The sequence below is a fragment of the Pseudorasbora parva genome, chromosome 3, assembly GCF_024679245.1.
Source record: "Pseudorasbora parva isolate DD20220531a chromosome 3, ASM2467924v1, whole genome shotgun sequence".
In the NCBI taxonomy this organism is placed as follows: Eukaryota; Metazoa; Chordata; class Actinopteri; order Cypriniformes; family Gobionidae; genus Pseudorasbora; species Pseudorasbora parva.
This window is the reverse complement of record NC_090174.1, coordinates 11,115,452-11,139,560: the sequence shown is the minus strand read 5'-3', so window position 1 is coordinate 11,139,560 and position 24,109 is coordinate 11,115,452. Positions and strand designations below refer to the sequence as shown.

General features: G+C 37.9%; 1 protein-coding gene across 3 annotated transcripts in view; it reads left to right on the top strand.

Moving 5' to 3' along the window:
- The window catches only part of rasa4 (RAS p21 protein activator 4), a 62,782-nt gene that overhangs the window by 36,423 nt on the left and 2,250 nt on the right, over window positions 1-24,109 (top strand). For 2 of the 3 annotated variants that reach the window (XM_067437793.1, XM_067437792.1), the window contains 13 exons: window positions 680-771; window positions 6,119-6,236; window positions 6,789-6,942; window positions 7,048-7,112; window positions 9,634-9,746; window positions 9,841-10,033; window positions 11,077-11,214; window positions 11,499-11,643; window positions 13,041-13,213; window positions 16,553-16,690; window positions 16,867-17,002; window positions 20,440-20,560; window positions 21,521-21,579. In XM_067437793.1, coding sequence (XP_067293894.1) covers window positions 680-771; window positions 6,119-6,236; window positions 6,789-6,942; window positions 7,048-7,112; window positions 9,634-9,746; window positions 9,841-10,033; window positions 11,077-11,214; window positions 11,499-11,643; window positions 13,041-13,213; window positions 16,553-16,690; window positions 16,867-17,002; window positions 20,440-20,560; window positions 21,521-21,579 — 1,645 coding nt within the window. The remainder of the gene's footprint in view (window positions 1-679; window positions 772-6,118; window positions 6,237-6,788; window positions 6,943-7,047; window positions 7,113-9,633; window positions 9,747-9,840; window positions 10,034-11,076; window positions 11,215-11,498; window positions 11,644-13,040; window positions 13,214-16,552; window positions 16,691-16,866; window positions 17,003-20,439; window positions 20,561-21,520; window positions 21,580-24,109) is intronic. The other variant, XM_067437794.1, reaches the window with a different exon arrangement.

The following is a 24,109-nucleotide window of genomic DNA, read 5'->3' as shown; positions in this document are numbered from 1 at the left end:
AGATATGGTATAATTTGATATATGGAAACGTCTCAAGGGAAGATTTTTTTTGCGTGTTTTTAGGGTTGACATCTTTACGCTCACCATTTTATTGGTAAAAGGCCAATTGGATGGAAACAGGCAAGTGATTTGTATATATTGTTAAAGATTTTTTTTATTTTCATATAAAAATGTAGGTAGATGTGCATTTTTTTTAATGAACAATTGCGTGTTATACTCAATTTTGGCTTCTTTCTTTATATCTTACAATTCTGACTTTTAATGTGCAATTGTGAGTTTATATCTCACTATTCTCAGAAATGAAGTCAGAATTGAAAGGTAAAATGAAAGATATAAAGTCAGAATTGTGAGTTTATATCTTGCAGTTCTGACTTTATATCACGCAATTCTGAGAAAAAAAGTCAGAATTGTGAGATGTAAACTTACAATTTTGAGATAAAAATGTTTTTAATCTGTGGAAACAAGCTTCCATACAATTCAGCTTATCCCAAAATTATCAAAATAATTCAAGCATAGTCACTTTTTCATAACATTGCGTTTGTGCCTGTTTGACAGATGTTCACTGTGACATTGCCTTTGTCACCCAATAATAAATGTTCCAATTGCTGTGTTTAGCTCCGGTTGCTTTGACAGCTAATTGTTACGACGATTGATATGTGCGGCCTCTGTTTTCCTTCAGGTCCTGTTCAACATCAACAAGCTTCAGTCTGCCCAGCAAGAGGAGGGCTGGTTTCGCCTGGGGCCTGACAAATCTAAACACAGTGAATATGAGTGAGTGTATTTGGAATTGTGGCAAATATGCACACCACCTAAGCAAACCTTAAACTTTGGTTGCCACAGCAACAAGTATTCACCTTTAACGGTTGCCTGTGGCAGAGAACATTAAGCAAATGGCACAAAGACAATAAAATACAAGGGATAATAAAACAATACATTGGAAACGGTACAACTTTTCTTGGCAGTTCCTAGAATTAGACTGAGCTAACGTTATAGGATTGTTACACACTCTTCACTCAGGCTCTCACAGTGTTACGCTTGTGTGTTTTGGTCCATGTGTTGACAGGAAGTACTAATCCTTTCCCTGGCTAAATCCTGGGATTTTTTTCTGTTCATTCGCTCTGTCTTCCCCTCCACCCGGCCCTCGTCTCCACCCATAAGAGATCATTTGGCCACGTGGATTGACAGTGGGGATTATATATCAAGCTGGCACTGGAGGAGTGGGATGGAAAGGCTTATGTAAAAACTCCAGTACGGGGGATTCGGTTGGGTGATGACAAAAGCCATGCGTCATCTGAGAGCTTGTGCGAGTATGTAGGTAGATTAAGGCAGGAAGTGTTTTTGGGGACACAGCGTTGTGTCAGTGTGACAGACTTGTGTCCACACGGGCAAAGGAGTCATTGACATTCATTCAGTCGATAATTTATTCATGCGCTCGACTTGATTGAACTTACTGTCCAAATCCTTCTATGAGTCATATTGTTCTAGCTTTGCATCTACACAGATAAATGGATCAGGCTTGAGCACCTTTTGCACAGTGTGTTATTATGTAGACAAGGTGTAATGTTGTGTAAATGTTGGGGGCAGATAAGGGGAAACATTTTCAGCATTTGAGCAGTCTTTTTTTATATGGTCTTTTTTATATTATTTATATAATATTATTTTTTATATTATTAATATATATATATATATATATATATATATATATATATATATATATATATATATATATATATATATATATATTATTTATATATTGTCATACAAGATTATATTTAGGGCAGGCATGGACTAGCTATCCATGATTTCAGGATTAACCCTCATGTACTGCCGAGATTGACTTGTTTGGGGTCACAGATTGACTTTATTGTCCTTAAATTTGAGGGTTCCAAGGACTTTAAATCAGTCAATCATCTTTATTTATATAGTGCTCTTACAATGACGATTGTTTCAAACCAGCTTCACAGTGTTAAACAGGAAAATATTGCAACTTTTAAACAGTAGTAATTCCAAAATTAAAGGGTTGGTTTACTTTACTTGTTCCAAGCCTGTATTGCTAATTTTTCTTTCTTACTTGGAACATAAAATAAAACATTTTGATGAATGTTTGTAGCCAAACAGTTTTGGTTCCCATTGACTTACATTATATTTTTTGACCAGTGAAAGTCAATGCGAACCAAATAAACATTATTCCTTTATGTTCCAAGGAATAAAGAAAGTCATAGAGGATTGGAGCAACATGAGTGTGAGTAAATGATGACATTTTCATTTTTGGGTGGACTATTACCATAACCTCTTAATTTGTCATTTAATCCTCTGAACTAATTTGACAGATATTGTTGAGCCACTAACCTAAAAGTAATGTAGGATATAACATGTAACATGTTAACATGAACTTCAAATGATAGTTTATAGTTAAACTTTTAGATTAGGACAAGTTTTTGAGTTTTAATATTAAGTTGTTTGGGCTATTAAAAGGGCATTGGGCTCTCTAAGACCATAGAACTCGGAGGTTAATTTTGTAAAACTCTTCTCAAAATGCTTTACAGTATACATAATTAAAAAAAATGTGTCAATGCACTGTGAATCTAATATGACAATGACATTGCAAAATGTATTAATTTCCATAAATTAAAAATGGAGATAAATCTGCACTGCTGTTCAAAAGTTTGGGGTTGGTACGATTTTTTCTTTCTTATGCTCACCAAGGCTGCATGTTTGTATTTGATCAAAAATACAATAAAAACAGTAATATTGTGAAGTATTACAGTTTAAAATAACATGCAGCTATACTTTACTAAACTATATAACGTGTTATATAACATTATCACAATTGTTTTAAAATTGGCAGATTTCATCTGCTTTGAATATGCTGATGTACAACCGTCTGTTCCTTCTAAACAGTTTTTACTTTTTTCTACTCTGACCAGATTTAAAAAACAAGATGGGAATTAAAATGTCACAGCCAATCCTGAACAAAGGATTATTTGACTCTAGGTTTTTGCCCACATGGAATAAAAAAGCAGGATCGTCATCATGTCCCTAAATATATTTGAGATAATTATATGAGCTTATTTTTATGTTTCTTGAGGATGCCCCAGAAGTAATGATTTATTTAAAGTGGCGATTTTTCTGGAGGAAGTGTTTTATACATTCTGATGTCATCCTGATGAAAAGTTTCCCATTAAGCTCCTATAATCTCTCGCTCCCCTTGGGTGATCCGCTCTCATCTCAGTGAACAAATCAAGCTGTTGTTGTTTTTGTTTATTTTCTTTTTCTCCTCTTTTCACTCCCTCACCGTCTTCTTCCTGATTGGATTTTTGACGGCCCACCATCTGTTGCCTGCTGTTCAGTGACTGGCTGTTATGGTGACACTCGCCACACACACACTCTTCCAATTCCCACCTTCCCTCGAGTATTACCCATATTTACAGTAAGAGAGCATGTGGCGTATGACTGAGTGACTGAATATACAAGTTAGAAAATATTAATCCTAATATCTCCATTAATATTATCTCAAAATAATATAAGATGTTTGAAATGGCACATGGATTTAAGGGGGTCATATCATGAGAAATCTATTTTTCTTAGTCTTTGGAAATAATAAAAAAAGAATCCACAGTTCAGATCCCCAAATCTAAAGGACCCCAGAACAAAAAATAGCTTGTTTAATTCTAAGATGATAGATCTTAATCAGGGTAGGACCCTATATGATTTTTAACAGGAATGAAATTGAGGATGTGAGAAATAGTAGTATAGTTTAGTTTTACAACCTACCGATAGTTTAGCCGATCAGACAAAACTGTTGTAGAAATTGTCAATACGAATAACTGACTTCACCACGGACAATTCAAACAACTCTCAGTTGTTGATCTAAACTATTACAATACTACAGTACCAATACAAAACAATACAAAAGGTCTCTCATTCTCATGTCCTTCTCAGATGTACGCTGGTCCGAAACAGGATTATTACTAACTCTGAGTATTACAGCCTAAACCCGAGGGCAGCAGTATTTTGATTTCATTTTTGCGCCCCATGAGTAGTAGACTATACCACAATGAATCTTACTGGGCCCTCCTTTTCCCAGGGTCAGTCACATTCTTGGCTGTCCCCTTTGCCAATTAAACAGGTGCAACTCTTACCACCTTCCTCTTGTGGTTTGTGAGCTCTACATGTAAAGGGAAACTATTTAAAGAAACAGAAAACAGGTCACAATTCCATTTACATTACAGCACCAATTAGGTCGTTCAGAGTCCAGATAACTGTGGTTGAGTGAACACAGTATCAGTTTCTGCTTGTTTGGTGTGAAAATAAAACGTTGACACTCAACAGACTGAAACCTAGTGAGCTGGGCGGAAGCTGTATATTAACTCATCATATACCTATAAAGATGTTGGTAAGAAGATGGATATTCTTGGATGAACTACCTCTTTAATTATGCCATTTTCTAAGATTGTCTAACTTCTTTTGGCCAAATTCTAATGCAACATCTTATTTGTCTTTCATGGAGAAGTGACTCCTGAGGAGAAGGTTGTGCTTGACACAAGCAAAATGTTAATTATAAATACATTTATGAATAATAATATCAATACAACTGTTTAAAGGTAGACTGGGTAAACCCAGCCTGATCTGCCAGCTATTTGATTTCGCCCTGCAGCTCAGGCTGGAAACCTGCGCAAATTTTTGTCCTGCTTCTGTTACATTTTGCAGAAACCAATCACAGGTTTATCCACCTGGTGCGCTGTTGTCGGGTTTAACACAATGACGGATAGAGAAACAATGGGTCATTGCTTGTTGATCACGCCTTTTGTGGTCTGTTTGGTTGACGAACTATCCAATTGCGTAGAGAGTAATTTGAACTATGCCATTTGATCACTCCTCTTGGGCAGTAGAAAATACAGAGTAGACTCCCCAGATCAATGTTCAATCTTAAAAGATTGAGCTTGTTCTGGTGATAGCCAGACAAGTCTAAAGGGTTAATTTACCAAAAAATGAAAATTCTGTCATTAGTTTCTCTCTGCCCTAATGCCGCTCCAAACCTGTAAGTCTTTCGTTCTTCTTTGGACCACAAATGAAGATTTTCTTGATGAAAACAAAGAGCTTTCTGTCCCTTCATTGGCAGCTATTAAACTGAAACTTTGATGCTTCCGAAAGTTCATTTTTGAACATTTTCAGAGATTGTAAAACTAATCCATATAAATTGAGTGGTTTAGTCCACATTTTCTGAAGAGGCTCGATCACTTTACAGTATATGATGAACAGATTGAATTTCGGTGTTTATTCACATATAAACATTTCAGCAAAAATAAACAGAAGCTCAACCGAACATGAAAATTTACCTCATTGGTTCTTGCTGAAGCTCAAATGTGTTGCATAAAACGAGAGTGAACCTCATTGGTTCCTGCTGAAGCTCAAACGTGCTGCTTAACATGAGAATGAACCTCATTGGTTCTTGCACAATCAAACATGCTTGAACTTCCATTGGTTTATCACAGCTGATATGTGAGTTGATAAATGCTTATGTGAATAAAAGCCTAAATTCAATCTGTTCATCATATAAAGCGATCTTGGGGAGTGTTTTTTTTTGTTTTGTTTTTGCTCTGCTTATAGAGTGTTTCAAATCAGATATTTCTGAGTTTATGGTGGTTCGAATGGTGCTTACGTGGGCAGTGGGTTTACGAGCAGAGCTGGTATCTAGATTGTACAGCTGTAGCCGAGAGCCATTTTTCCTTCATATATTTCTGAAGCCAAATTGTCTCCAAATGCTTGCTGCAATATTGTGTTTTTCAGTTGGATTGCCACAGTGTCCTCATTTTCTGTTCCATCAAGACAGAGTTAGAAAGCACAGCCACCCACATTTACAGTAATAACATTTACTGTTTGTCTTTTTACGTATCGCTGAACAGAATAGGGTCGTTAATGGTGTCATTCTGCCTAATATTGTTTGTCTGTCATGCTGCGCTTTACTTCCTGGAAAGGTTTCATTGTTTTTCCATATGAGTCATTTTTTCTTATTTAAAACTACATGTTATTTATTTTTTAGTTTAAAAAAGAAGAAGCTGTAAATTATGTCTGTAACCTAATATAGCATTGTTGCGGTTTTCTTCTTCTTTCCTAGAGGGACTCTGGGTTCTCTGCGGCTTCAGCTACGGCTTCGAGACGAGGTTGTGTTGCCATCCAGCCATTACAAGCCACTCACCGAGCTACTCAGCCAGTCGGTCGGCTCTCAGCTCAATGTGAGTCTGATGCCATTTGGACTGAGCCTTATCTCAGGGAATATGCCTGTGCATTATCTCTTAAATTCACATGACATATTCCTCGGAACAAGATAACAAGACATCATTTGGTGTATGGATTGTGAAATGCAGCATCATTGTTATCTGATCTCATTTGTATGCATGTGATGGAAACTCTACTCATGCCTGCATGTTAAAGGGACAGGTCACCTAAACATTCTCCCATCATTTACTCATGATGTTGTTTCACACCTGTGTGACTTTCTTCAATGTATGGAACACAAAAAGAAATATTCTTGACAATTTTCTCTTTTCTGTGTGTTTTGTGTTCCAAAGTCATACAGGGTTTGAGCAACGTAAGGGTGGATAAATGATGACAGAATGTTCTATATTGAGTAAACCATCCCTCAAAAATGCCGCACATAAAAACAAACAATAAAGCATGTTCCCTGTTGTTAGCAGGTTATTGTTTTAGCTCACAGTGTTGTATATATTTTAAGTTCATTTTAAGCATAACCTCATTTGTGGCTGAAACAACTGTGTTAATTGTAGGGCAACTGGCCTGATTTCATCATGCTGATTGATGAGACCACTACAGCAGAGAGCAGACAGGAAGTAGCTAATAATCTGGTGAAGCTGTTTTTGGGTCAAGGGCTTGTCAAGGAGTTTTTGGATGTTCTGTTCAAACTGGAGCTGGAAAAGACTAGTAAGCAAATTAGAAACATATAACTCATATTAGCAAAAACCTTTCTACATCTTATATGCACTGTGATGCTTTTAATGCTATAATTTTGTTGTTATTTTCCTTCAGCTGAACCAAACACACTATTCCGCAGTAATTCATTAGCATCCAAGTCTATGGAATCATTTTTGAAGGTAAATATATTTATTAATTTACATGTGTTAAGGTGACCAGATTTTTGAAATGGAAACCAGGGACATTTTTGATAGTTCAGTGGTCAAAATATAATTGAAACCTCACTTGCTATTATTCATCAATTTAAAAAAAAATCAGGGAGAATACATTTGTCATCTGGAGTATGTTTGGTTCATTGTGTTCGTTTTGGTTTCTTTTTCATTCTGTTCTCTGTTACTGTTTGAGTTTGTTCTGCTAGATGGTTTCCATGGTTAATCATTAGTTCCACATTTGTTCTTAGTTCTGGTAATCCCTTATTTACGCTCTCAGTTCTTTGTTCAGTCTCGTATTTGTATTATGTGGTTGTGGTCTTTTATGATTCCCCAGTTGTCTTGTGTTTTCCGAGTTATATTGTAATGAAGAGTTGTTCCTGTTATTTTCCTATATAGACGTGCGGATTACTTGAGCCACACCTCAAAACCAGTACAACATTTTTGTTTTTATTTATTTAATTGTTGTGGGTTACATATACTGTCCATTATACTATAATGCTGGGTGAATTCTGGAGAGGATCCAAATGCAGATCTACACTGAATAATAATAATAATGACTTAAAGATACAAAACATGGGAACTAGTAAACTAGGAAAACAGAACTGAGCAAAACAAACAAACCACCATAAAAGGACAAGAATTAAAAAAAAAAGAGTAGAGCAAACACTAGGGCACACAGGAAATACATGACATTATTATTACAATTAATAACTATTAAAGATCCTGTTCTTCGCGTGTTTTCGAAGCTTTGATTATGTTTACAGTGTGCAATATAACATGAGTTCATGTTTCGCTTGTAAAAACCATAGACTATAAAAAAAATATGGACGTAGTGTCCGTGACGTCACCCATAGGATTCCGATTCGCGTGTCACTCCCGGATAACAGAAAATGGGCAAAAAGGCGGGATGTGCGCGGAGCTGAGGTGACGCAATAATTATAGACGGCGGATAAATGGCTATCCACTTGTAACCACGCCCTTAATTATGCAGAACCTTAAGGCTTTATATAACGTAAACGAATGAGTTATAAAAAAATTCACCCCCCTCAGAGTTGTCATGAAGATCAAAATTAGCCTTATAAGCCAAAACCACAATTTGTACCAGGCTGTAAACATGTTTTTTTCTGCTTTAAAGTTGAGAATTTTAACATGGGGCTCAATGACATTCTGCTCCCTTCTGGAGCCTGTCCCTAGTGGCCAGTTGAGGAATTGCAGTTTACATTACTTCCGTATTGGCTTCAAGAGAGATCGCGGGAGGTTGCCGCTTAGTAAAAACACAGTATTTTTCTCACATTTTACTTATCTGTACAGCGCTGTTTCCTCTGTCCTAAAAACGGCCTGATGATTTCCTTGTTCTATGAAGTCCCTCCTTCAGAAACACGTAACGAGTTCTGATTGGGCCAGCGCTTCCCGTGTTGGGATTGGACAGCAGCTTAGCGCACTTTGCGCGGAATGGTCCCGCCTCTTACCATAACGGGGAGATGCTAGCGCTGAATGCGCGCTCTTCTCCACGTGGGAGAGCAACAAGACCACGCCCCCTATTTTGCGTGTTCTTGTGGGCGGAGGGTTAGTCAACAAACAGTTCTAGTGACGTCATTCATGCCAGGAATTGCAGGGGTGTAGTCCAAACCGGCCGTTCGCTGTAGGCTCTTTTTTATTTATGCTCCAACAGCAACATTTCACACTAACTAAAATTTGAACGATGGAATCGCGAAGAACAGGACCTTTAAGATGTTTGTTGGTCATGATGACACTATATGAAAAAGAAAAAGAAAAAGAATCCATTGCAAACCTGTATTTTTTTATAACAAAATGTAGGCTTTACAGAAACAAAATAAAAATAAAACATAAAAAAATTACAAAACTAAAACAAAATATGTGAAAAATAAGTATGAGAAGATATGACAAATGAAACTGTAACATTTTCTAATTGTATTTAATTTATCTGTGAATATACTGAAATTAAAACTTTTAAAACTATAATGTTATTCAATGTTTGTGTATCCCAAATGATGCTCATTATTTTGGATTTTAAGTTCAGTTTGAGCACAAAGTTTGTGCTTTCTTTTTTTTTCATATCAGGCTCAGGCTGTACTTTTACTCTTGTAGTATAGTTAAGATATGTGGGAATTACTGCTTTTGGGAATGTTTAAAATTGTGTGCAAAACAGTTCCTCACCCTATTAGAACCTGTTATATGGCAAAAACAGAAACTGTCCCCAGAAAACAAGAAAGTCTGGTCACCCTAATGTGTAGCATGTGTAATAATTGAACAGAAATGAATCAGTGTTCCAGAACAGAATTAAGACCAGAAACAGGAAGAAATTGAATAGCATTATTTGAATGTATTGTTAAATGTAATTTTATTTGTTTAACATGCTTAAACCTCCTGCTGTTTTATTATATTTCATTCCAGTTTTCATGATGTGATTATATGCAGTATTACACAAAGGCGCCATTGACTTTTGTCTTTGTTTTTCTCACTGCAGGTGGCTGGGATGCAATATCTGCACAGGCTTCTGGGCCCAATAATAAACCGAATCTTTGAAGAAAAGAAATATGTAGAACTGGACCCCAGTAAAGTAGAACTGAAAGAAGCAGGGTAAGACAACTATGACTCATGCTTCCATTGTACATTTTTATGGTTCAAAAAGGTCAATTTCTCTGAATTTTTTCGGGGTCTTCTGGTATTATAGGTGTGCAGGTTTGCACCGTCAGCAGACTGAGTCTGATATTATCCAGCAGAGCTCCAGCCTCCTGCAGTCGTACCTGTCTGAGCTGCTCACCTCCATCCTGCAATCGGCCTCCTACTGTCCCGTGCTCATCTGCCAGGCTTTCCATGAACTCTACCTCAGAGTGCAGAAACGCTTCCCTGACCCAGAGTACCGGGTCAGTGATATTCATTTTCATAAACGTTATTTATAGGGTCATCTGGAACATTCTGTGTACTAGTGTTTCTTAACAATTCACTAAACATTTTATTATGTGCAGTTTTCAGCGCTTACCAGCCCATTTTTGCCTTGTAAAAAAAAATATATATTGACAGTGAAGGACAGGTTCAAACTGTCTATTTTGTGGACTATGTTGCACCATTTCAAAATGAGACATTGAAGGGATAATGCTGTCATCCTTTGCTCATCTTTATATCATTCCAGATCTGTATGACCTTGCATCTGCAGAACAAAGAAATAATAATGTTGTCAAAAATAACTGTTTTGTTGTCCATACAATGAAAATCAGTGATGTCCAGTGTTGTTGTTTTTTTACTTTTATTCAGAAGAGTTTAAAACATCCTCTTTTGTATTCTGCGTACAAAAAAAAGACATACAGGTTAAAAAAAAAAAAAAAAAGTACATTTGGTAACAAAAAGTAGTGCTAAACAAATCTGCTTTTCTAAACAAATCAAGTGAATTATTCAATGACTCACTCAAAGACATTCCTGGATCAATCAGCCATTTTGAACAAATTGGTGGAATAATGATTCAATTGATGTGTCTCATTTCGAAGGCTGTGTCCTCTGAAGGTCTCATTTGTTGGCCGCATAAGTACATTCCAAAGTCATAAAAAAATTACAATTTACATTTCACAAAGAATAACGGTCAGTTTTATAATGATTACTTTTCGGAAATGAAACATCCTTGATGAGGTGCGCGGATGACAAATGCGACCTCCAGAGGAGATTGTAATTACAGTATTATGCTTTCATGCAGTTCAAAGATGGATTTTATAAGATACTGGTTTAATTGGATTGGTAATAGCCCTAGTCCCTATTGTCTTCATTTTCTAATATAATTTATTGATTAAAATTAAGAATTTGACAAATGATCACAGAGTCATTTAATGAGATTAGAAAAATAAAAATAGATTAGAAAAGTAAAATAAAGATATTTAGATCCTAGTTTTTTATGATCCAGTTGTATATTTTTCCTCAGAAGGTGAAGTTCATTGCTGTGACCAGCTTTCTGTGCCTGCGGTTCATCTCACCTGCCATCATGTCTCCAAAATTATTTCACCTACGTGAGAAACATGCTGATGCCCGTACGAGCCGCACACTCCTGCTACTTGCCAAAGTATGACCAGTTTTCAAGGAAACCATTGTTGTGAATACTAGTAACATATCATCTGAAAAGATATAGCATCATTTTCCATCTGTTATATCGCTTTAACATAATACAAATCAACCTCAGATCCTTTCAGTTAATGCAGAATAAAGTGTTGCAGTCATTGTTGCAATAGCATTAACTATTTAGGTCATAGTATAGTCATAGGTTGTAACCTGCATACATTCATAGACCTCATTATGGTTAACATATTCCCTCTTTCATCATTGTGACTTCCTGGTGTGTTTCCTCAGGCTGTGCAGACCATTGGGAATATGGACACTCTCGCATGTTGCTCTAAAGAGCCATGGATGGTCCGCTTACAGCCAGCTATACAGCAAGGCATCACCCAGCTCAAAGACTTCATCACAAAACTGGTCAACTGCCATGAGTCAGAAGGTGAGCTGCTCTAAATTAGTCATTAGATGAAAAATTGAGTGGATTCCCATGCATGGCTGGAGACTCATTCATACCTGTCATTTTCGATCAATCTTTAGATAATTAAGCTCAATTTTTTTTCCTCTTTTCATTTTCTTGTTGAAACAGCAAGTTTAATCACGTAGTTCACTCAAAAATGAACAGACCCATAACTCTTTCCCCGCCAGCATTAAAAAAAAAGAAGTTAACAGCCACTGGCAGGGTTTTTGACCATTTTCACCAAATAGCCCATAGAATATTTTGTTTTATGAGCATGCATTAAATCAAAGAGAGTTTATGAGCATGCATTAAAGAGCTGACCCTATTATTCTTACAAACAAAAAACTGTTTTATTCTAGCTTCATGCATTCCTTTTTTTTATCAGCACTTGAATATGGGTACGTTTCATAAAAAAAGCAACATTTTAAACAAAAAGCGGAGAAAATCACGTCAAACACAGATGGAGTAGATCGAGTCCATCAACAGCCCTAATGCTTGCACAGTCCTGTAGCTCGTCCTGGGTCCACATTTCAGTCAGTAACCTTAGGCAGTTTTGATAAATATGATGTATAATGCTGATGATCCCGTTTTTTTTCATATGCATATGATTACATATGATTGCTTGTATTACTGTGTCTTAAGCCTAGTTCAGACTGCACGATTTTCAAACTCCTCTTTTCACATGGATCTGCGACAGAGGGGTGTGTGACTGTACCAGAGGAAGAATTAATAACAACTCTCTCTCTCCGGTGCGCAAACTACGTTTCCCAACCTTCCGAACCAAACACACGTGCGATGTGACAAGTAAACAACGGTCAGACCCGAGTTCTCGCGCGAGAATTGTTATTAAAAATAATAAACTGCACAAAGTTTGCTCCAAATTGTCTGTGTGCTGATTTGTGGAGAAAAAGAAAAAAAGTCTATTGCAGAGGAAATTGTTGGAGAGACAGAGGGAGCAAGGATTGTGTTCTGCAAAGAGAGTTTGAGGTAAATAAATAATTTTGCAATGTGCTGCTGCTGTGGCTGGATGTGCAAATGTTTGGGCTTTGTTTCTGTTTAAAAGAACTTTAAATATATCTATTTAAAATATTCTGGCCTATGACTCCTCCCTAACTCTCCCTAAAATCGGGCAGTGTGAACTCAGCTTTGCTCGTGTGTGTTTTGATCAGGAGAATCAGTACTCATTCAGAAGATGCGGAATAGAGCCCCCTAGCTTCTAACAGTGAAAACAGTTTTTGCCCTGGAAGCATTTACTCACAAGTAATGGAAAATTCTGTGTTTGACGGGGAAAGAGTTAAGAGATGACCCTTAAGAAAGTCAAGACCCTAATTTTATTCACTTGTCTTGCTTTCTCTCTCTTTGCTTTATTTTTAAAACAGATCTTGAGCTTCAGACACGAATGAGCCTACAGTGTGGCACTATGGAGAAAGAAGGCTTTCTCTTCCTCCACAGGACCAAGGATAAGTGCATGCCCATGACATCACCCTTCAAGAAGTACTATGTCACACTCAGTAAAGACACTCTGTCCTACTCACGGACACAACACTCTAAGGTAAGTAGCACTGATGGCCTGACTTCAATGCAGGTTTGAAATTGTCATTGTGTTATTTATTTTCTGCAACCAGCTGAATAGAAACATGAAACATGTACATACAGATTTACATAAATATAGAAAATGGAAGACTTCAGAGTCTTTGGTCATGGAGCTCGCAGAGTTGGTGGATGCAGAGCTTGAGACGTCCAAACAAGCCCTTTCTTGTGCTTTCTCCACTGTCTGACAAAAAGAAACAGTTCTTCTCAGTTAGATGACTGATACTTTTGGCCGAGAGCAACCAACCTGCTGCTATCTACCATTCTTCCCTAACGTCCACACCAAGGTGTAGATTTCTTAGAGGAACCGGTACTCATGTGAGTTTATACGCATGCCACCTTAACATACTCTGTGGTGGTTGGTGTGCGCAAGCATGGGAAGGGGGTGATGATGAAGGTGGAAGAGATGTTTGCAGGCTATCTCTCCCCCTCAAGTGCACCCCTCCAAACCAACAACATCTGCCCTTGTGGGTAAGGCTTAAATAGCAGAAGCTCAGGCTGGTTCATCTCTCTTCCCACCATGTTGGTCTTGCATGCCTACAAGGCTGACCTTCTTAATGACGTGGGCTATGTTGAGGGATTGGCCCCTGAGGCAGGGAGCTCTTCAGGTCCACAGATTAGCCATTCCATAGCTTATATAGTCATTACGGAGCAGCTCCTGTAGCTCATCCTTATGAGGATAAAGAAAAGAGACAAGGTTTTCCTTCTAGATTCCCTGATTTCGCATTCTGGCCTGTTCAGTGATGATACTAGGAGGCAAAAAAACTGTCTGTGGCATTCAGAGAACTGATTGAGAGGCCGAGCCCAGGAGCCTACTCCATCCAACAACTGCTCCAGGCCAGGGCCTAGTGATAGGAGGCAGGAGCAGAAGGCAAGTCATACCTGGCCGCTTACGGCCCATGGCAACGGGCAATTTGCCCCATCTTCTCTCACAAGGGATTCTTCCATTCAGCCTGCTCGGTCGGCCCCTGACAGTTCACCAGTTCTACCAGAAAAAAATAGCCCTCTGTCAGACTTTCTGGCAGCGTGGCAGCTACTGTCAAATGTCTCTCGGTGGGTACTTAATACCATAAGAAAAGGTTACAAGATTCAGTTTCACCTCGTCCACTTTCCATCCACCTCAGTTCAATTGCATATTAGCCTAACAGTGGTAGGTCAAGAACTGAGAATGTAAACCTCCCAGATTGAAATTCAGGGTTCTACAGCCGGTACTTTATTGTGCCCAAAAAGGACAAGGGGTTGCAGCTTGTTTTTTAAATCTATGCGGCCTGAGTTGTACTCTGCAGGTTCAAGATGCTTACCCCCAAGCTAATCGTGTTATAAATTCAATTTGAGAACTGGTTTCTGATAATAAATCTATAGGACACCTACTTTCACAATGAGGCTTTGCCAGAACAGATTCACAGATTTGCTTTCAGGGGTGAAGTGTTTCAATATCGTGTTCTTTCTTTTGGCCTAGCAGATTCACCAAGTAAATAGATTTTTATGCTGATCCTTTGGGTCTCCAGAATGAACTCTTTCGCCTGCACTTCTTCCCTGTAGAATTGATCCTAGCTGCTATGAAAGATATCAGGTTACGTCAGGAGCTTTCAGTCTTGCAGCATCAGAGAACTTTAGGTCTCATGGGGTGCAGTTCTTGATGGTCATCCAGAAAATGGGGTTTGGGGGGACCCTCATCATCATTAGCATATACATTTCCTAAAATGATGGTAGTGTTTCTAACATTGAAACACTTCCTCCAAACCTGAGGGGCTATCATGTGTTGGCCCGCACAGAAAACACTTCAGTAGACTATATATAAATCTCCAGGGCCGGCTGCGTTTTCAGGCAGGTGCAGCAGACCCTGCTTTGGGCAGAAGAGAAATTCAAGTTGTTGGAAGCTATTTACGTTCCGGGGCATGCAAGCTAGGGGCTATATAGCCTGTCAAGGCAGGGGTGAGGCCTTGGGAATGCCAACTCCATCCACAAATAGTTGAATATGGCAATATGGCAGAGGTACAGTCAACCAGAAGTGGTCTTGTTTGCCTCCAAGAAGATGACCCACTGCTTAACTTTGCAGATGTGGGTATGCCTTTCCTCAGATAGCTTTGCTCCTGGGGGTTCTAGAAAGGGTTCGCCAGGACAGAGTCCACCTTCTCCTAGTAGCTCCGTTCTGGCCAACCCAAGTATGGTTCTCAGACTTGATATCTCTGCTATACGGCATTACATGGAAGATTCCAGTTCAGAAAGATATTTTGTCTCAAGTTAAATTACCATGCCAAGCTGGAGAGCTGGAAACTTTGGGTCTGCCCCTGAGGGATACAAGCACATAGATTCTGGTATCTCAACTGAGGTTGTTGAGACAATTCTGAGGTTTTTTTCCACCAGAAAGCTGTATTCCTTAACATGGAGACTCTTTATATATTGGTGTAAGCAGCACCACCTGAACCCAGTCAACTGTCCTGTTGGCTCAGTGCTGAGTTCCTTTAAGAACACCTTTCAATGGGTTGGACCCTAGCTATGCTAAAGTTCTATCTGGCCACCCTTTCAGCTAGCCTTACATATATACCTTTGGAGCTTCTATTGGGAGACATCCTCTGGTGTCTCAGTTCTTGCTAGGTGCCAGACGACGAGGCCTATCGGTTGGTCGCGCGTTTATTCCTAGGAGCATTAGCAGAAGCAGCAATTGAGCCATTGGAGTTAGTAAAAATGCTGACTCTTAAAGTGACTCTCTTACTAGCGTTAACTTCACTTGAGAGAGTAGGAGACTTGCAGGCCCTGTTAGTCTTCCTGCTTAGACGTTGCTCTAGGTGATGTCAGAGCTATACTGCACCCCAGACCAGATTATGTTCCAAAAGTTACTTTTTTGACCACTGGTCAGCCAGTGTCTCAAGTCCTTCAGGGTTGATCCGGCCTTAGGGCGGTCCGTGCAGATACATAGCTTTGCGTGTTAGGCACCGTCCTGTGTAATCACAGTTTTTTTTTGTTGCGCATTAGGGATTTATTTGGTAAATGCATTTTTATTGTAGTTTATGTCTTCTTATCGGATACAATTTTTTATCTGCCTCAGTTGAGTGCTTAAGTTTTTAATGCACATTTTTCGATTTAAATGTGCATCTTAGTGTTTCCATCTTGCATTTTGTATGCAATATCCCAAAATGCACATAAAAATATGGAGATGGAAACATAGCGAATGTCAGTGAAGAGCATATTTTAGATGTAATATAAGCTTATTTTTTTTCTAAAATGGGTCAAAAGTGTCTATAGAAACACCCATAAATGCAGCATATAAGATATATTAAGCAGGATCTGTTTTCTGTAGAAGAGCTCATCTATTTCGCTGCCAAAGATCCGAGCGGTAGAGAAGGTGGAGGAGAAGTGCTTCAGTAATGCCAACGTCATGCAGATTATCTCATGTGAAGACTCAGGCCAGCAGGAGACCCTGTACCTCGACTGCAAAGTTAGTATTGCACTAGATTCACAAATAAAATGTGAATATGGCTATTCATAGACACTGATTCAGAAATGTTTGTTGTTGGTGCAATTGTAAGTAATGGCCCTGAAAAACCTCAAATGGATGTTTTATGTCTTATTGTTTCATCATTTTATACTCTTTGTCTCTTTGTTTGACTGTAGAGTGTAAATGAGTTGAATCACTGGCTGTCAGCTTTGAGGAAAGCCTGCAGTCACAACACAAATACTATGAGCTGCTATCATCCTGGCATCTATAAGGCAGACAGATGGAGCTGCTGCCATCAGAAGGAAAAATCAGGTACTGCAAATATTATATCTACAAACAAGCTAGGCTTTTATGGGTTGGTAAGATTGGATTTTGAAAGAAGTATCTTATGCTCACTAAGGCTGCATTCATTTGATCAAAATACAGTAGGAAAACAGTAATATTGTGAAATAATAGACAATTTAAAATAACTGTTTTCTATTTCAATAGATTTTTATTTATTCTTGTGATGGCAAAGCTGAATTTTCAGCATCATTACTCCGGTCTTAAGTGTCAGACGATCCTTCAGAAATCTAATTTGCTGATTTGCTGCTCAGGAAATATTTCTTGTTATTCATTTCATTGTTGAAAATAGTTATAATAGCTGCCTAATATTTTTTTGTAAAAACCATATCATTCTGGATTATTTGATGTATAGAAAGGTCAAATGAACAGGATTTATTTAAAAATAGAAATCTTAAATCTAATAAATTACTTAAGACTTATTTAGTTCTAAGGTGTGTTCGACTGTGCAGACCGATCTGTGTATGTCCAATGTACCACAAGAATGATTCGACAGCAGGCGGCTCTGTATATTTTCGAATCTTGCAGTACATTGATGTTATACACAGATCGATCTGCACAGTGCTACTCTCGTTTCACACCTCATTAGCTCATAAGTCTCATTAGTTCCCTTGGTTTCTGATTGTCTTGTTAGTTTCCAAATTATGTTTGTCACCTGTTTCGTGTTTAGTTTCTTGTATATATAGGGTGCTTCTCAAATGGAAAGCTGTGTCCTAGTAAGGCTGCCATGTGATTAAGCCTCGCTGAAGGCCGTCTCAGTTTGAAGGATCCTTGGAAGACAGCATTCCTTTCACATCGTCATTTAGCTCATTCTGAAGGCTGTGTCGAGTTTATCCTACACGTCTTTCAATCATGCACATGTAACTGTCGGAGGCCAGTAAGAGCTGTGCACGTAACACCTAGGCCTGCTGCGATAGTCAATAAATCAATTAATCGGATGATTTAAAAAAATTAGCTCAGATAAATTTTCCGGCCGCAATTATTTCCATTTGCATGCTTGTTTGTTTTCCTCGTCTCTCTCACTGACTGCGCGCGTCTCTTCCGTTTGGGGAGGTTTATACTCGATGCGCAGACTGTGTGCGGCATGATGAGACGTGATGTTCGGCCAGATTCACCTGGAACTCGTACTTCTTCGGTTGTGGAGCCACATATGCAAAGTTACAAAATTTGACGCGCACACCTCCAAGTGAAATGGCTTGTGCGGATGAGCCGAGTATAAACAAGGCTTAAAGCTACACTGAAGTTGGCAGTTTGATAAATGCAAGTTAATTCTTCAGTTCAATCTTTGTGTGCTAAAAAGGCACAGGAGTTCCTGTAGAGATAGCAATACACATTCTCCTTTTTTTGCCAAATAAATGAAAAGTGTCTTCTCTCTTGCAGTATCAATATGTCTTCTCTCTTGCAGTATCAATATGTCTTCTCTCTTGCAGTATCAAAATCTCACCTAGCTTTCCTCAGAGATGGTCAAGTCAAGTTCAGTTTGTGCATGATTATGTGATATAACCATTTTTGACCCCACTTTATATTAGGTGGCCTTAAGTACTATGTACTTACATCAAAAAATAAGTACATAAAAATATGTACTTACTGTGTTCAAATTGTATTGCAAAGCACTTTTGCTGATATTGAGGTGAGATACGGGTAGAGTTAGGGACAGGTGTGGTGGTGTGGGTAAGTTTAAGGATTAGGGTTAGGTGTAAAGGAAGGGCCAACTGTGTAATTATAAATGTAACTACAGAAAATAATTACAGATGGAATTACATGCAGGTATTTTTAAAAATGTAAGTACAATATAAAAACATGTATGTACACAATAAGTGTATTGTATTAAATTATTAATTAAAATGTTAGTACATAGTAGTTAAGGCCACCTAATATAAAGTGGGTCCCAATTTTTTAATACTGTATTCTAAATTGTGGATAATTAAGCTATATATATATCATATGCTGAAGTAAATTTCTGTAGTGTTAACAATTAAAAGAAAAAACAACAACAACAATTGTACAGAACCGAAAACCTTGACTCTAAAATCATCATACGAACCGAACCGTGAGTTTTGTGAACCGTGCCACCCCTAATATGCACCTAAAAAAAATCATCCATTAAAGTTTTCATCCATTTTATTTATTGTTTTTGGTATTTATGGTCTCAGAACATCAATATTATTGTTTATCGCAATAATTTCTTAACCAATTTATCGTCCAGCAAAATTTGTTATCGTGACAGGCCTAGACACACCAAGCCGACGGTCGGCCGTTCTTTGAGCATTGGCCAAACTTAGTTATTTCAGTGTGTTCTGCAACGTTGACTCTAGTTGAACACCGTCTGGGTTTTTTGGGCCGATTCAACATGTAGAATCGGTGTCGGGCCGTCAGTGAGACATAGTTTTGACCACGTTTTTCTTTTATTATTGCTGTTATAGTGTATCACTGAGGAGCCAGCACATGTATCCATCGATATAAACATACATAAAGCATTATTTTCAAGTTACAACCCATATTAAAGATGCGTCATCAGATGGGAGATGAACCGCGGTGCAAGTGCACCTTTTACACGGCACCCCTGCTCTCGTCAGACGGCACCCCGATTTGGGAAACGCTGCTCTAGTGACTGATGCTAGAGATAACGGTTGGAGGGAGTGGTTGTGCAGTTTCAAACCTAAGCCGTCAAACTGACATCATCTGAGAAGGAACGCTGTTTCCAGACCGGAAGTAAATTTCAGATTTTGATTAAAGATTACCGCAAAAAAAAAAAAATTTCTGTGTATTAACTTGCACAGATTAATTGTTCACCCTAAGACCTTTAATATGTGCTAACAAAGTAAATATGGTCAATTTTGAGTTCATGATGACTATCACTAAACTAATAATACGCCAATTATAACCAATAGTTAGCCACTGGGAGACCACAGACAGTTTTCATTCTCTGTATTACATTAATACAACGCCAGTGTAATACAAAGTATTTTTTCCTAAGTACAAACTATTTTTAATAGTATTGTCTTGCCATGCACACTTACCAGACTGTCCCATTATAGTGTTTAATGGTGAGAAGGACTCTAGCCTAAGAAACCTCAGAAAGACTGGTCTAGCAAGGACACCGCCTAGGATGCAGCCTTTTGTTTGAGAAGCACCCATAGTGCTGTGTTGGCCTCCTTGGTTTGTCGGTTATTGTTCTTGTATTAATGCAAGCTGTTATGCTGTCTTTGTTTCTTCGGTGAGATTTACGGTTAAACTGTTTTTTAAAGGATCTCCTTTGCTGCTCTCCTTATTCATCTCCTCTGCTACATGACAATTATAAAGACTTATTATAAATGTCTTTACAGTCAGTTTTGAATAATTGAATGCATCCTTGTTAAATAAAAGTAATACATTTTAAACTGCACTCACAAACTCTGTGTTCACAGACCCAGGTTGTGATAAAACCAGACATGGAGTAACTCTGCAGGAGTGGTATGACCCACTGGACCCAGACTTGGAGGCTCAGCTTATCTACCAACATCTCAGTAGTGTCCAGTATGCCATGCGGTAATGTGGCATTAACATACTGGGCCTGTGTATAAATTTATAACAGCTGAAATTATTGACTCAAACACATACAGTGCCTTGAAAAGTATTCGACCCCCTTGAAATTTGCGACCTTTTGCCACATTTCAGGCTTCAAACATAAAGATATAAAACTATAATTGTTTGTGAAGAATCAACAACAAGTGGGACACAATCATGAAGTGGAACGAAATGTATTTGATATTTCAAACTTTTTTAATAAATCAAAAACTGAAAAATTGGGCGTGCAAAATTATTTTGCAATTAAGGTCGCAAAGTTCAAGAGGGCCGAATACTTTCGCAAGGCACTGTAAGTATTAGCCTGACGTCGTCAAACTCAGATTTTAGTCAGAATATGAGTCCAATACTGCTCCATTAGGCTGTGATTTCAACCGAACCAGGAAAGAAAATGCCGCTGCACTTAATTGGAGAGAGCTACAACCGACGTATGTTGAACTCAACTGTACGCATGCTGGAAGAAGTAGAAGAAGAAGATGTGTGTAAACTATTTTTTGCCGGTGTTGTAAAAGAATTAAAGGATACACAGAGTACTTACCAACACACGATCATCATTTTTGAGAGAAATAGTAAAGGTGAATGCACTTACGAACAAGTTCTCAGTTTAGTAAATTCAACCCAAGCGCTCTTTGGTAACGTGGATGATTACGTTACTGTTGATTATCTGCCCATCATCGTACAAAGCCTGCCCTGACAATTTGATTGGTCTGAACAGCTCTGGTTTGAGCATAGTGCACAATCGAGCCAGACCGAACTTCCCGACCGCAAATGTTTAGTGCTGGGCTAAGTTCGGCTGGCATCCAGGCTACATAATTATACAATAGAAAATTCAAATAGAATGTCAGATTTCGACATTTGTGTAAAACATGCAAATTACTTATAAATCCAGGTCATCTAAAAATTATGTTTTGTACTTTTTTGCAGAGATAAGTATTTTAAGTTAAGAGAGCAGCAGGGAGTTCAGGAGGCAGATTCAGTGAGAGGTAAGTTATCAAGCCTGCCAGACAGCCCAGTGGGGGTCTCCTACAATGGGGTTACATGCATCCAAGGTCAAAAAATACATTGCAGTATCATCTTTTTTATCACAGTGTCTGTAAAAAACATTTGATAAAGGATTCGGTCTCTCTAAAGCCCTCCTTTTCAAGAGCCTCCTCTGATTGGTCTACAGTGTCTGTAAAAAAAAATGGATAAAAGGATTCGGTCTCTCTAAAGCCCTCCTTTTCAAGAGCCCCCTCAGATTGGTCTACCGCCAGTGTGTCAGAAACGAAACTCCCATTACCATAGCTCTGGAGACTTCCTCAGCTCTTGTATACACAGTGATACACACAGTAACGCTAGCGTAGGTTTTACCATAACAATTCAAGAGTCCTCATCCTTTGGAAGTGCATGCAAAGTGGATTTGCTTTTGCAACGCAAAAAACAGCATATATTTTCGACATATCAACAACACAAACCAAACTCTGCTAGGCCTTAGCTACGTTCGCAGGTAGCCAATGAAGACTATAGGCTGGCATGATGCAAATTGTTTACAATTATGTAGATTCGTGCAGGAAGTAAGACTGGAATTACTGAAGACTCGTTTCAGGCAGTTCAGAATTATTTCTTTCTTTTGGGAGACATAACTCCGTTATCATGCACTTCGATTTTTTAAACTTTGCAGAACTTTTACCTGTCACACATATTATATAACACACTACATGAAATGTAATATCCAAAAATGCATAATAGGAGTATTTTATGCTGGAGTACTCAAAAAATATACCGTATATACTGCTTTAATCATTTGTATGTTGGATGAAATTAAAATATGAATTACAAAAATATATAAAATATTTTAATGAGCAACATTTTAGTCAATCGACCTTCCTCATGCTTACAAAAAAGCACATTTCAAAACAGAGTACAATCATCTTTTAGTAATAATAATCCCCACAAATAAATAGCATATTGCTTTTACAGCAATTAGAAGAATATTGGATTGACCCTCTTCAAAATGTTTTGCTTATTGGACTTGACCCTTATGCTCTCCTCCAGTACTTTTTCTATTCTGATTGGCTGTAAATTTGCACACATTGTCAATGACAAGATCACTTGTTGACGCTTTCACGCTGGAATTAGACACGTGGAGCAGGTACCCACTTGCCTAGAACAACGAGTCCACCCATCTCCTAGAATGTCCATTGTACAGTTTCTCAGCACTGATCTGTAACACAGAATATTGCACACATACACAGATACACAGTTTCCCCAAGGTTGGAGCTGATTAAGCTCCAGTTCTGACCAGAACGTTTTCAAAGAAATACTGATAACGTGCTTTCTCTCAGTGAAAGGTACAGACATTAGTACAGGCAATATTCATCTTGATTCTTTAGTGTTTCAGTAAAAGGAAATATAAAATGAAAAAAAATTAAATTAAAGACAAAACCCTATTTCATATCTGGAAGCCGGACTAAGTGAGCAAACACTGTTTCTGCACTCCTGACATGTTAGGGGTGTGTGATACCTCCAAAATCCAAACACACAACACCTTGTTGCAAGTGTTTAGCGACGCATCACACATCTCTAGGCCAGACCCTCAGTCACTCCTCAGAGACCAAATACACACTTTAGAAAATGAGAAACAATCAGTGGTTTTTAAGCAAAATCATACCTGGAAAGAATCATTAAAAATCATAATAATAAAGGAGGACAAATATTGATTAAGGTTTTGATTATTTTGTATATATAGATAGATAGATAGATAGATAGATAGATAGATAGATAGATAGATAGATAGATAGATAGATAGATAGATAGATAGATAGATAGATAGATAGATAGATAGATAGATAGATAGATAGATAGATTTGTCTGTGTGCGTGTGTGTGTGTGTGTGTGTGTGTGTGTGTGTGTGTGTGTGTGTGTGTGTGTGTGTGTGTGTGTGTGTGTGTGTGTGTGTGTGTGTGTGTGTGTGTGTGTGTGTGTGTGTGTGTGTGTTTTCCAAGTTCAAGTACGACTAAAGTCTTGGACAACTCCGATGAACACTTTTTTTTTTTGAAAGAATTTTTTTTTTTAATTTCAGGTCAAAATTATCTGAGGAGAGCATGATGAAATTTTGCTTAATGTGATGTTATAAAAATATGCCTATAGGGCTAATTTGATATTTTTGTAATACAGATTTTTTTCCTATCTATGATTTCTTTATTCTTCTCTTTTTTATTTACACTTTACAAACAAAAAAGATACAAAAGGAATACATTGATAAAGATGGTTACAATACAAATGACCCTGAACAAAATAGAAAAAAATCTGAATCTGAATAATAATTGTGATAATAATGTAAATATAGATGTATTTTCTATTTTCTCAATTCTGATTATTTTGGCGAAACGTGAATTATTATGTGGTGAAGTATTACTAGAAATTCGAAAATGACTAAAACTTCAACTGAAATAAAAGTAAAGCTAAATAGAATTATTAAAAAGAACGTACCATTTGGTTTTCTTGAACTGGCATACAGTGGCTTCCTATATC